The sequence below is a fragment of the Ochotona curzoniae genome, unplaced genomic scaffold, assembly GCF_017591425.1.
Source record: "Ochotona curzoniae isolate NIBS_2020 unplaced genomic scaffold, NIBS_Ocur_1.0 scaffold_4701, whole genome shotgun sequence".
Taxonomy (NCBI): Eukaryota; Metazoa; Chordata; class Mammalia; order Lagomorpha; family Ochotonidae; genus Ochotona; species Ochotona curzoniae.
Genome location: NW_024467122.1, coordinates 9,659,272 through 9,673,331, shown reverse-complemented (window position 1 = coordinate 9,673,331; position 14,060 = coordinate 9,659,272). Strand labels below are relative to the sequence as shown.

Sequence of the window (14,060 nt, the reverse complement as noted above, 5' to 3'; positions counted from 1 at the left end):
TGTCTTCCTAGTCGTGAATCTAATCATGTGAAGAGCTGGGTTTTAGGATGACTTGTCTTCTGCCTGTTAACACATTGCTCAGCCTAGGTCATTTGCATCAGATGGGAGAGGAAGGGCTGCTTCTGCTTGCTCAGGGCCTGTCAGGTTCGGAACCTTCCTGAATATCCCCAGACCCGGTCTTTCCTGATCACTGTCCTACCACATTCTGGGCAGATAAAGCAGGCCTTTGAGTTAAACCTATAATGCAGCAACCCGCAGGATCAGACACATCTGGCTTTTGGAATGAGCACCCCCATGGCTCTAAGAGCTACCAGGACTCTGGTGGGAAGTCATAGCAGCTCTGAGGCCAAAGCTGCACTAGGAGTGGGGATCAAAGCCTGGCTTGCATTGTCTGCCCAGTGGGATCCCAGTTGTCGGGGGATGAGACTGCAGTCTCCCACACTATCACCAGCCGCATCTCTCTCCACGCTTCTGCATTCCAGTTCCTGTTTCCAGCACCGATCTCTGTGTGCAGCATTTAATTCAGGAGATGCAGGCTGCTCTGGGTGTTCTGAGTAGGAACCCACGCAACCTGTGCGAGTGCAGGAAGTCAGAGAACTCTGGTTACCCACAGAAAGATTGCCAGTGTCTATTGATGGTCAAAAGGACCTCAGGAGTCCCAGAGACGCCTCCCGGTCACCTTCTCAGGAGCCAGTGCCTCCTCCGGAGTTTGCCAGGAACCCTCAGCCAATCTTACCTCTGCGCACTGCGCGTTTGTCTGCTCCGGTAGACTCACAACTTGTCCTTTCCTGCCAGCAAATCTCTCAGGAACAACCCTCACTGGAGACTGTTGTCAGAACCGGAAAACTACAGGCATCTCTCCTGTGTGCAGCAGTGTCTCTGTGCACCACGGGCCACGCACCCAGCAGGGCTTGTTCTGCCTGACTGGACTGCGTGGAACACCTTACTGCACATGTTGTACTCACGAGCAGACCCTCACCAAGACCCGATGCAGTGCCGGCTCCTGGCTTCAGCCTGCTCCAAACCTGGCTGCTGTGGGCGTCTGCAGACTGAGCCAGTTCATAGGATAGCTCACTGTCTCTCGCTCCTGCTCGCTCTCTCTCTCTCCCTCCCTCCCTCCCTCCCTTTCAAATAAGTTAGGGAAATAAATAATTTTTCTCAAAAAGTAACTTCCATAGTGAAATCTCAAATCAGTTGCAAATGGAAACTTCAAAAAGATCACGGCAAACAGAATTAGAAAATAAGTTTATTTTAAACTAAAACTTTGAGCATTATTTTTTTCCCAATGCAGATCTGTTCATCAACACTTTGAAGACACTTTGGGTGTGCAGACCCCTTCTTCTCAGTGGCTGAATGCTATCCAGATGTGGAGTACTGTTGCTCAGCCAGGCTCTGGGCAGGCAAGGAGATCCTGGGCCCTGAGCTCTGCCTTCTGCAGTCACTGGGTCTCTGTGCATTCTGCCTCAGGGCTTCCCCCCACACACACAGCCCCATCCTCACACAGCTTCCAGTCACCTAACACTCTGTTTGCAGTTCATCCCAAATAATAACCAGTCTCTGCATTTTAGCCAGACACTTTTCCCAAGTGCAAATATTTTATTTTTCTAAACTAATGCACTCACTGAGCCCTACTGCTATGGCAAATACTTCTGCAACTCATATCTGCCATGGCAGTTCAGTCCAGAACACAGCCTGCTCTACAAGACCCCCAGGCATCTGTGGGCCGCTTTGCCCTCTGTCCTTCCAGCTGTCCTCCATCATCCCAGCCACATCTCTCCTCCCGCCCTCTGCCCCGCCCACACCCCCAAAGCGCAAATGCTGGGAGTGTCTTCACTTCCAGGCCTATCCAGCGGAAGGACTTCAAAAGTTCATGCAAAATAGAAATGCGAGATAAGTTTATTTTGGGTGCAAAGAGTTTTGGAATCTATACACCAACATTGTTTAATGTGTGTTTTCTGTGGACTTTCTGAAGATTCCTCGTGGCCTGCACATACTGTCCTCCACAGCCACAGTGGGACACAGAGTAATACCAACACATTTAAGCATCTTCTTTCATTTTTAAAAGAAATATCAGTAATATAATTCGTTTTAAAATAGACAAAAGAGAGGCTGGCACAGAGGCACACAGGGTAATCCTCCACCCTGTGGTGCGGGTATCTTACATGGGTGCTGGTTCGTGTGTCAGTTATTCCACTTCTGATCCTGCTCTCTGCTTATGGCCTGGGAAAGCAGAGGAGGATGGGCCACGCACTCGGGACCCTGCGCCCACATGGGAGAGCTGTAAGAAGCTTCTGGCTCCCAGCTTTGAATCAGCTCAGTTCTGCCCATTCTGGCCATATGGGGAGTAAACCAGAAGATGGAAGATCTCTCTATAGCTTTCCTTTCTATCCATAAAATCTGCCTTTCAAATGAAAATTAGTACATCTTGTTTAAAAAATAGACAGAAGGGTGTCTGATGAACTACACAGTGCTGGGCTATTAGGTTGGGCAGCCCTTGGGTTCATCTCCTTCTCTGTATTTCCATTAAAACAAACTAATTAAAATGAACGTGATAAATATCAGCTAGTTTAGAGATTTGGTTATTTCAGTTGATTCTGTTTGTGTCTGTGCTTTAATAGCTAGGGAATTAAAAACTACTTCCTGTAGGAAGTAAGTGAGATGAACTCTATTTCTGTCAATGCCAGACTGGATTTACAAAGAAATCCCCACTCTACGACACTTAAATTGCTGGGTAACTGTTTCTGAATTCTTTTTCGTTTCCTTTTTAGCAGTTTGTTTCAGAGAGCTAATTTATTCAGAAAGCCTCAGAACTCAAAGGTTGATGTTGGGAATATATACCCATGTCTGTGCCTTCCACTCCACTCCCCCTGATGCCAGGTCAGCTGTCCTGTTATTTTTCTATTTGACCTTCCAGCATTTGTAGATGCAGATGCAAACAAACAAAAGGGTGTGTGTGTTTCTTAACAGGTAGGATGATAGCTACTTCACGTCTTTATGCAGCTTCCTTTTTCTTCCTTTTTCTTTCTTCATGCACTCACTCAAAAAGCAAAGACACAGAAAGAAGGGGGGCAGAATGGGACAGGAGATGGGGGGAGAGAATCTTGCATTCACTAGATCACTCTCGGAATGCCCACAGCAGCCATAGCAGGGCCAAGCTGAAATCAAAATCCAGGAACTCCATCCTGGTCTCCCACGTGAGCCATCCTCACTGCCTTCCCAGGCACGTGAGCAGGGAACTGGATCAGCTCTCTCTGCAAGTGGTGGCTTAACTCACCATGCCACAACACTAGCCCTTTCCTTATTCTTTCATTGAGTGGGACGGTACTGTGTCAGGTGACGTGTAGTCCAGTGCATTTATATTGTTCTGTGAGTGGACAGTAGCCAGTGTTTTGCTATTGTAATAGCATGCTGGAGTGACAATGTTGTACATATCACAGTTTTATATGTATAGGAATTTCCAAAGGACTGGTTTCAGCAAGTAGAACTGTCAGGTCCCAGGATGAATGCACTTGAAGCTTTGAGGAATTCATTCGTATTGTCCTCCCGGGAGCCCTGTAACTCTACTCCCACAGCTCGTAGAAAAGCGGACCTGTCTGCCCCACAGACTTGATAACCAGGCAGTCTTCCAGGCTTTACATCTTTGCCGTTTTGATATGTATAAAATGGCACCTTAGCATGTTGGTAATTTGTGTTTCTTTTGGAAATGAAATTAGCTATCTTCTCGTTTGTCTAAACACATTTGTAACTATTTTTCCATGAATTCTGTTCAAATCCATTGCCTGTGTTACCTTTTGGATTACTAGCATATTTTTTCCTCATTAGTCTCTGGAGTTACGTTACATTACGTTATGTAACATTACTACATTACTGAGTGATAAAGATTGCAGATTCCTTCATCGTGGCACTTCCGCTGGGTTGGGCTTGTGACTGAGTCTCTTTTCAGAACTGGCCCCAGCCAAGGAGGGCACCTGTTCCCTGGTTCTCCCTGGCGTCACCAGTGACCAGCCATCCCACCCTGCCTGCCCGGGAGATCAGCAGAGGCTCTGCCCAGCCTCCCTGTGGTCAGACAGTGCCCGTTCCTGCTGCCTTTGCCAGGCAAGCTTCCTGCTGCCACGTAGGCCCGGTGTGCAATGTGAGCTGCAAACACTGGTTTCCTTTTGACCTTCTTTACGCCTACGAGTCTCTTTGGGGCTTCCCTCACACGCTGGTCTTGTCTATCCCACAGCAATGATTGAGAAGGGGGGGAATGGAGGAGTATCTGTGAGTGAGGCCTCATCCCTTCTCTTTAATCTTGTTTTTTAGCAGTTCCCAGGCCACTCTTCCTTTTTTTCCCCAAGTAAATATGAATCAGTGTGTCTGATCCCAAGAAAGAGGGGAGAGAAATGCCTTATTTGTACTTCTTATTGGAATCATATTAAATGTACAGGTTCACCTAAAAAGGGAGTGTGACACTTCCAGTTTGAGAGCATCATATTTGGTGTACATGTATCAAGTGTTAATGGAATATTCTCTTCCAATATAATTTCTAACTTAATGAATGTTGATTTGTGGAGACTGCTGATTCCTGCATGTTAATTTAGCGACCAGTATGCTTTTCCTGAGTGCTGTGCAAGGACTTTATCCAGCTCTCTGCTGCCCCCTTGTGGGCATAGAGAAGGACACGTCTCTGGTCCCTAGATTGGATGGGGTCCCAACACTGGACTGTCAAAAGAAGCAAGGTACTATCACTGGATCAGGGTCCCTGGCTGTCAGTTGGAGAATCTACCCAGCTTTATGTCCCCCTCCTCAGTGAGTGACAGGAGGTTTTTCAGAGTGTCTGCTCTGTCTGCCTGAGTGTTGTGGGAGCCCACGTGGTGGACACCAGGTATGAGCCAGAAGCAAACTCCAGGCATAGAAGCTGGCTGTCTCCTATGCCAATTACCCAATTACCCATGACACTCTCCCGGGAATCCTGTGCACCACTGTGACTTTCTTTTATTTTTAATTTCTTTAAAATATTTGGATTTTTTAAAATTTATTTGAAAGGCAGAAGTACAGAAAGGAGGAGAGAGAAAGAGACATTCTCTCTGCTGGTCCACTCCCCCAAATTATGACAATGGCCAAGGCTAGGCCAGACCAGTACCAGGAGCCAGAAGCTTTTTCTGGGTCTCCCACGTGAGTGTAGGGGATCAAGCCCTGGGCCATCTTTTGCTGCTTCCCTGGGGATCTTATGGGGAGCTAGACTTGAAGTGGAGCAGCCCAGCCATCAACTGGTGCCAACAATACAGGTCCAGAGTTGACCTGCTGCACCCCAGCATGTTTTTCTTTTGTGTCTCAGGGCAGTTTATGCTTCTTGGTTTAGTGCACAGGTATCTGTACCTCCATGCCTTCAATTCCCATAGATGCCTAGGATTTGCCTCAGTCAGGTGTGAACAGACCCACAGATGTGGAGGCGAAATATCTCAATCATGGTTCCCCAGGAGCAGGAGCCACAGCAGAGCACGCAGGGCCACAGCACCAGAGGGAGCCTGGCCAAGTGCCATTCTTGAAGTTTCCGAGGGATTGATCAAGGTACAGCACTCAGCAAGCTGACAGGCTTAGGACTGACCAGTTTGAATCATGTCAGTGGCTTCCCAGTGCAGAGTCTGTCCCTAGTGCCCAGTGCCTGCCCTGGGGAGCAAGGGCTGGGGATACTGGAGTAAGAACAGCAAAGCCTGACAAGGAGATATGAAGGACTCCAGGCCTTGGGCCAACTGGTTTCCATGAGAAAAACAGGCATGTGGGGTCCTTAGCTGTCTCTAGCAACTGACTGGACCCTCCAGGGACACCAAGGGCCCAGATGTCAAAGCATCAGAAAAAAACACAGAGAATAAAAGCATGGCATGTCTTCACTGCAGATTGAGCGGCTTTCCAGAGTGGCTTTCTTTGTCTTCCTGAATGCTTCCAGCGTTCAGTTCTCCCCTGGGCATCACAGAGGGAGGGCCTCTGTGTTGTTTCTGATATTGCTGCTGCTCCTTAGCCTCTGCCTGCTGCAGCTGATCAGCTATAGCCAGTCTCTCTTAGCTGCAACCTTTCTACACTGCTGTGTGAGCTTTGCTACTATCATGAAGTACCAGAGGGAAGCCGTGTTTACAGATACAAGAGGTTTATCCTGGTTCACAGCTCTGGGGGTTCGCTGGCCCCAGCGGGGCCATGCATGCACAAGCATGATACAGGAAATGGGACTGCACCCTGACAACCCAATCCAGTCACCCCTGAGAGGCCCCACACCACAGTCCACTGCTGCTTCCACAGGACCCTGAGGGCTGCATTCTGAGTTTGGGGGTGGACAGTTCTCAGTCTGGAGCCTTCGCTTGGCTCCACGTGTTCCTCTGCATACAGCAGATAGTCTTTCTTGAGATCCGTGAAAATGCTTTCTTTAAGGAACTGTGCTAAGCCTATCTAGATTTATTCTTGCAGTAAAGGTCAGTCTTAGCTCTATCCTATCATTTTTCTGTTTTTACATGTGACAATGCTAAGTTCCTCGGCTGATTATTTTTCTTAGCTACTTACTGAAAGATGTTTTTCTGGGTTTGGGAGTGCTGTGTTTGTCATGTTTTTTTGTTGTTGTTGTTGTTGTTGTTTAAGTGCTAATGATAAACTGAGGCAACAGCCTGGAAGGCATGCTTCATGGCACTTCACCCTTAGTCCCAGGACTCCTAGGGCGACAGTCTTCCTCCAGACATTAGCCTGGTCTGCATCATGGAAGAAATCCTGCTGCAAGAAATAACACAGCAAAGTCAGAAGTGCAGGGTAACAGACAGATTTTAATGATCCCAGGTTGCCTAATGAAGAAAAGAATGCTTGTCTCTGGCTGTGTGCTTTGCTATCCCAAATAAATCATGATTCTGTACACAAAAATTGGAGATGAGGTAGTCAACTTGTTCCTGGCCTGGTTGGATACGTGGCCTTGAAGCTTAGAACACTAATTGTAAGTATACGTGAGTTTGTTCAGAGATGAGTGGACTGACTCTTCATATGAGAGTACTGATTAAGGGAAACCACCAAGAGTGAGAAGAAAAAGTGGAGGAGTGCCCCTGTGTTTTAACAATAGTCAACAAGAGAACAAAGGAAAGCCCAGAGATTTAGAAAGGAGGAACCATTCAAATGAAGGGTGCCTTCTGGCATTTCCCACAGGCCCAAGGACCACCCAGAGTCTGAGAGATGGCATTGATGACACTTGCATGTCTCATGTCATACAACCAAGTCCTTGGGTAACAGAGAAAAGACCCAGACTTTGGAAATCCTGACAAGGAGGAAATGCTGGTGAGGACCCAGTGAAGAGAAGGGAGTGTCCTGGTAGGGAGGGTCATGCTGGGTGGGCAAGGGGTGGTGGGAGAGTAGAGGGCCTGGTGACAAGAAAGGCACATCCTGCTAACAAAGAATGAGGGCAAGAGGGCAGGATGGAGGAGCACTGGGAGTTAGACCATGCTCAAGGGAAGACTAGCTCTGAAAGCTAAGGACAGACCTGGCTCCATTGCTCACTACCAACCACAAGCAAGAGAAATGAGTCACAAGCCAAGACTTCAAGCTAGCAGTGAGGACAATAGCTGCCAACTATGAGGAGCTTCCTGCATACCAGGAATTTCACAGATACCATGACCATGTTTTTTTTTTTTTGACCCAAGTCAGAATTATGAGTGAGTGGCTTTTATGATCCTAATTGTCTAGAAAGGAGTACAAGACATAGCAGATTAAGATAATGAAATGGATGACTTAACAACATTTTTATTTCTTTTTTTTATTAGCATTTTATGTTACAGTTCCATAGGCCCTGGGATTTACCTTATCCCCTCCCCAATTCCTTCCCCCTTCACTGAGTTCCCCTATATCATTGCTATAGTATCGTTCTTCATAAACAGTCATATGTCCATCATTGTGGGCATGGACAATGGCAGAGAGTCCAGCATCCTATTGTCAAGATATTGTAAACAGTTTCATTGGGAGTCCATCTTGGTCTGAAAGTAGAGATGCATACTGCATTGTATCCTCACATCTGGATATTATAGTCTCCATTACACAGTTACTATACATCCCCTTAAATGAAAAGCCACAATACAAAATCAACAACAGGAAGAAGAATGGAAATTAACAACACCATGAAGTTAAATAATATGTTACTGAATAACTAATGTGTCACTGGAGAAATGAAAAAGAAAATCAAGAACCTTCTTGAAGAAAAGGATGCTACTGTATGATCTATGAGTCGGTGAAGAATTTGATCAGAACAAAGTGTTTTGAAGAGATGAAACATTAAAAAAAAATCCATTAGATATACTTTCCGCTGATCTTTGTTGGTGAAATTGGTGGAATGTGTCTCCTGTAGGCAACAAATAGATGGGTTTTGCTTCTTAAATCCAGTCTACTAATCTATGACGTTTGATTAAAGAGTTTAGGCAATTTCCATTCAGGGTTAGTATGAATGTGTGGTAATTTGGTTCTTTCATTTTAGGAATGGGTTGTTCATTGATTTAGTCTTCTGTTGTCATTTTACTGGGATGTTCTTCACATTTGCCTTTGGTTTTGGTGGGTGCTATTCCTCTTTGTCAAGAGAACATCTTGAAGTGTCCTTTTTAAGGCAAGTTTGGAAGAGGCCTATTCTTTTAACTTTTGCTTCATATTGGCCAATATTTCTCCATCTGTTTTAACATGCCCTTTACCCTATTCTGCCATCTTGATCTGATTTAACATTTTTAAACAAAAAGTCACAGACTTCAGGCCCCAAAAAGCAGCTCCTGGTTGTCTGCCTTCCTCACTGCTGTCCTTTGCCCAGGTTGGGCTCTGGATCTTTCTCATTCTGCCCTCTGTAGTGCTCCCAGGAGCTGGAGCAGGAAAGGTAAGAAGAGGACATGACCTGATCTGGAATCTCCCAAACCACCAGGGACCCAGACTGGCCCTGTCCTCCAGATTTCCTGCCTAAAGATTCAGCCTGTTCTTCCACCAAGGCCGAGCTGGCCCTTGGCATTCCCTAGTCCAGCTTCTGTGAGTCACAGCTTGCCATCCTGGCCCTCCTGCATGCCTCCTGCAGAATGAGGTGGGAGAAGTGTACAGGAGAGCTCTGCCTCCCGCTGAGAGGTGCCGGATGCAGCTGGGCTGGAACTCTCACTCCAGCTGCTCCTTGGGCATTCTTCCATGCTCACTGTCAGTCAAAGACAGAGGGTTTTGTAGACTGTATTGCCACCTCCTCTCTACCTCCATGTTCATTCTCACCAAGTCCCTGCTTGCTATCAAGCATGGTATGGGTTACCACCAGGATCTTCCCTGGTAAGGACAGTGAGCCTGAGTCCAAGACAGAGAAATACACCCATTTGGTGACAGAACACAGGGAAGCAGAGGAGGAAAGCAGCTGGATAGGCCTTTGCTGGCAGCTGGGTTCCGGCCTTCTCAGCCGTAACAGTGGACCCTCTGACTAGTACATGTGTGGGAGCACACCACCCTTCTGCAGGGGCTTCCAGGTGACCCACAATGCTCATGCGGGACACCTCCAGTCCAGCAGCCAACTTGGGCCGATTGGGCTCATCATGGCACCTTGGACAGAGCCTCTGGGAAGGGCCTCTTAGAGGGGCTGGGAGGACAAGCAGCATAGGCTCTCTCTGGCTGGGAGGAGCCCGGTAGGGTGAGTGGACTGGTGCCCAGGACCAGTGCCCACCTACTCCAGCCGGGTGGCCACAGCTTTATGCTGGAGCCACCTGCTGTGGCTGGCGTGGCCCTGCAACAGCATGCAGCTCAGTGGAAAGCGCCCAGACACCTTACTGTGCCTAGAGAGGGGTTATGGGAAATGCATTACCACACCAAGCTGGACATCTGTCTGTGACCTGCCAGGGAACTGCTTGTTGTGCACTGTGGCCTCGGGATGTTGAAGCCCTTGGCCATAACGGGAATGCTGCCCCTGTCCTCTGCCACCCCCTGCACAGCCAGAACTCAAGTGCTGTGCGAGTGTTCTAGTACACACCTCTGCTCCCATGTGTCTTTGTAGTAGGAGCTGGAGTACGGCATGCCCCCTGCCCCACCCACCACCTGCCCTTTCCTGAGCCCTCCTCTCCCTGCAGCCTAAGCCTTCCTTCACACTGCCCCACACTAGAGCCCAGTGCACACCAGGTCATCAGTGTCTATGGCATAAATCCCCTAAAAGCAGGGTTCTGTCCCTCTCTGCTCAGAACCTGAATGCCCATTTGATCATCAGCATTCAGAAAGGCCAGCTCTGGATCATGGGCGATATGTGAGCACAGTAAGCTTTATACATTGATTCTCTGGCAAGCAGAAGGGCAAAAATATGTTCTCCAAGTTCTTGAGTTTATCTCACCTAAACTAAGGCTGACACTGATACTGCCCACCTTACCCCCTACTCTGTTGCATTACCTCAGTGCCCCCTTAAACAAAGATCTTAAACAAAGATCCTATTGTTTATGGGGGAGGGTGACCCACATGGCTTTGGTTTACTTCCCTTATCCCCTGAAATGTGCAAAGATGCTGCTGTTGTGGACTGTTTGCTGGCCTGCAGGGGGAAACAGCATTAAATGGTAAATGACTTCATCAGTAATTTAACTATTATGGCTGATAGGATGGTCTCTACAAGAGAAAACAATGAAGAAAGACAAAAGAATGGTTTTCCAACACTGTGTTGACGCAGTCTCCTTCTTGTGCCTATACTTCATTCAGAAGTGACTTTGTTAGGACCTGCAGTCTGATGTGAACCAGGAGGAGGATAAGACTGGATTTTCTCCTTAAAACTAAGGCTAAGCTTATAATTCTTTGTTTTCAAAAAAGCACCTGATGCTTGATGAGGTTAGGTGTGGGGTGTGATCAAAGTGTGTTGATTCTTTTGTAAGAAGCCCCAGGCTTTCTGAACCAAAAGGCAGAGCTACTCAGCCACCCCACATACATCCACCTTTACACCCCCAGGCGCCTCTCCACCATGGCTGTGTGCCAGTCCAGGGTCAGCTGGGGTGCTGGTGACCCTGACCGCAGCCAGCATCCCACCCAGCGCAGAACTGATCTCTTGACTGCTCCTTCCCCTAAGGCTCTCCAGCGAGTGCTGTCTTCCCAGCTTCTGCTGTTCTGTGTCAAGCAAAAAGGAAGCAGTAGAACTCTGAACAGAAGCCCAAAGGAACTTTAGGATTGCTTCTCCATCATTTTTTAACTTTGTGCTTTTCTCCCTACAGTTTAATTTCTGAGAGCATATGAACATTGGGAGTGTAGTGTTTTGATGGCATATGCATGTATGTGTGTATGTGCACACGTGTGCGTGTGGAGGCTGTGTGAAGTCACATATTTGAAGAGTGTAACAGTTACAGATGTGAAATTTACTTCCAGAGATTGGGCAGAAGGTAATTTCCCCTTTGAAAAATACAAATTACCAATGGAGACTTCATTGGTTTCCTTGTAAATGGGCTCTCCTTGCCATGGTTCTTTTCCATAATACAACTGTTACTTGTGCATTGAAACTGTATAATCTCTTGTTATTTCTTGCCCTTAGGCAAAAACTGGGACCTAACAGCCGCTCTCAGCGACTATGAGCAGCTCCGACAGGTGCACACAGCCAACTTGCCGCATGTGTTCAATGAAGGGAGGTGCTCCAAACAGCCAGAGCGAGAACAGCCCCAGGCTGGGCACAAGGTGGAGCGGCCTTGCTTGCAGAGGCAGGACGACATTGCCCAAGGTATGCAGCTTTCTGGGTCCATTGGTGCACCAGGGCTGGAGTGGGCTGGGTGGTGCCAGAGAACACTGGGGTCCCCAGCTTCCAGCTGCAGGAAAACTGGAGCCCCAGCACCTCACTCCTCATAGTGGACTGTAATGTCCTCTCCAGGCCCTACGTGGGCCCCACCAGGCAGGTGAGGGAATGCAGTACCTTAAGGCCTAAGGAATGGTTTGACTGTGAGGCTTGGGTGAAAGGAGCCCTCAGCAGCTTGGCAACTGCAGAGGATACTTGAACCAGGTCAGACCGGTGCTTGGGACTCTGGCCATGGACACACCACCACCTTGTAGCAGGAGGAACCTAGGAAGTGGGTGTTCGACCACGGGGCTTGGGTAAAAGGAGCCCTCAGCAGCATGGCAGCTGTGCAGGATACATGAGCCAGATCAGACCCAATGCTTGAAACTCTGTGGACACCATCGCCACGTGGTAAGCAATCCTGGGCTTTTGGGCCACCAGTGCGTCAAGTGGCAAGAGCTCCACCTGCTGGCTGCACGCGGCGAGCTCTAGGGTTTTGAGGGTCTGTAATTGGTGCCTAGAGACATCCATGAATAAGGCCAATGTGAGTGTAGGTGAGGGATGAACCCTGTGTGACTCCCAGCAATGAGGTCACTGAACTTGCTGGCAAGCGTGGGGACTGAGACCAGGTGGTTTGAAGGGGAGAATCCGTATGATATGTTTGCGTCAAACTGATTCACCAGCCCACCTGGGAGTCCTGAGATAGATGTTAGCATAGAACATCGCTAACTGCCACATGCCAATCCATGTGAAAGCTGTGGCTGGGGGCATTTCTAGCAGGGATAGATCCCAGTACCTGACTGAGTGGTGGAAAGGGTATGGGTCACATAAGGAAGGGTCATGACACCAACCGGCATGCAAAAGAACCAGGTCTGGGGGCAGATTATGCAGGGGATAAATGGGTCAAACCCTATGGAAATACAAGTCCCACTGGTTAGCTTAAAAGTTGTGGTGGTGATTCTTGGAACCTACCATCATCACAGGTGAAGGAACCAACAGTCTGGCCAGGTCAAGGCAGCAGCACCTGAATATGCATAATAAAACAGGGTGTGGTGGGGGCCAGGCTGCAACGTTCACCAGCTCATATGAGCCCAAGATAGAAGGGTAGATTATGCCGGGCAAGGCCTAACACCCACTGGCATGTATGATATCTGGGTCTGGGAGTGGGTCAAATGGGGGAACTTGAAAAACTGCCTAGGTGGATCACAACTCTCACTGATGATCACATGGTACAAACCTGGGGGTTGGGAAAGCTGGGCAAAGTAGCTCCAAAGGCTGGCTAATGTGTGGGCTGGTTATGGAAGGGGGAGGACTGGGCATGGCTGAGCAAACCTTAGCCCACCAGAAAGAACAGAATCAGGTTGGGGAAGATACAGATGGTTGGATAGGGTAAGGACATGGTTAAACAGATGAAGAAATATGAACCAGTGTGAAGCAGAGAGGACATATTCCAGAACAACAGCATAGGGGTACTTGGAGACTGACAGACACAGAGGAAAGCAGAGGACACAACAGTGTGGTGTTGCAGTGACTGATACCCCAGTAGCATTTAGCAAGTGATGATCGGAATTGCACCAGCAGCCAGAACTCCACCAGCAACAAGGTGGGAAGGGGCTTTCACTGGGAGCTGAGGCAGTGAACGAAGAACTGCCCGTTCTGCTGATCTGTTTGATTTGACCAGGAGCAGAGACAGAACAGCAGATCCCAGATGGGCAGTGTGAGAACAGGGTGGATTTCACAGCCCAGTCAGCCCCCTAGAGTCAAATTGGGTGCTGTTTTGTTTAAGGAGGCAAGGGCTATGGACAGCACTGTGCACGCACTGAGCTGGAAGTAAACTCAGTTCTGGGTCAGAAAGCTGCAACAACGTGGCATCCTACAGGTCCCACCCAAGAAGGATCAGGTAATAATCAGACATGACAGCCAGCAAATCAAGAACTCTAGTAGGTGCCATTTCTTACTGTGTGGCTTAGAATTTAAAACTGCAGAGACAACAGTGAGCTGCGCATGCGCTGAGCTTGGCAAAAACTCACTGAGCTATGTGCATTGCACGGGTCCCACAGGAAAAAAATACCAACTACGGCATTGTACGGGTCAAAATAGGTCCATGTGACCCTTATACCTAATGGCCAACAGGTTCCAGCAAGACCAGCAGCACCAACAACCTAGATATATAGGATACCTGGTGTCTCCCTAATTCTGGGACCTGCTCCAACCGGAAGTGGGAGAAAGGTTGTACAGACAGTGGTGCAGCCTCAGCATGGGATCACAGGAGGTAGAGATTAGTGAGCCAGGAGCTGGAGCTACAGAGATCATGGCGGTAATCTAACATAAA

General features: G+C 48.2%; 1 protein-coding gene across 2 annotated transcripts in view; it reads left to right on the top strand.

The window, feature by feature from the left end:
* The window catches only part of OTUD7A (OTU deubiquitinase 7A), a 112,959-nt gene that overhangs the window by 43,378 nt on the left and 55,521 nt on the right, over positions 1-14,060 (top strand). For both annotated transcript variants that reach the window (XM_040969742.1, XM_040969744.1), the window contains one exon: positions 11,495-11,677. In XM_040969742.1, the coding sequence (XP_040825676.1) occupies positions 11,495-11,677 (183 nt within the window). The remainder of the gene's footprint in view (positions 1-11,494; positions 11,678-14,060) is intronic.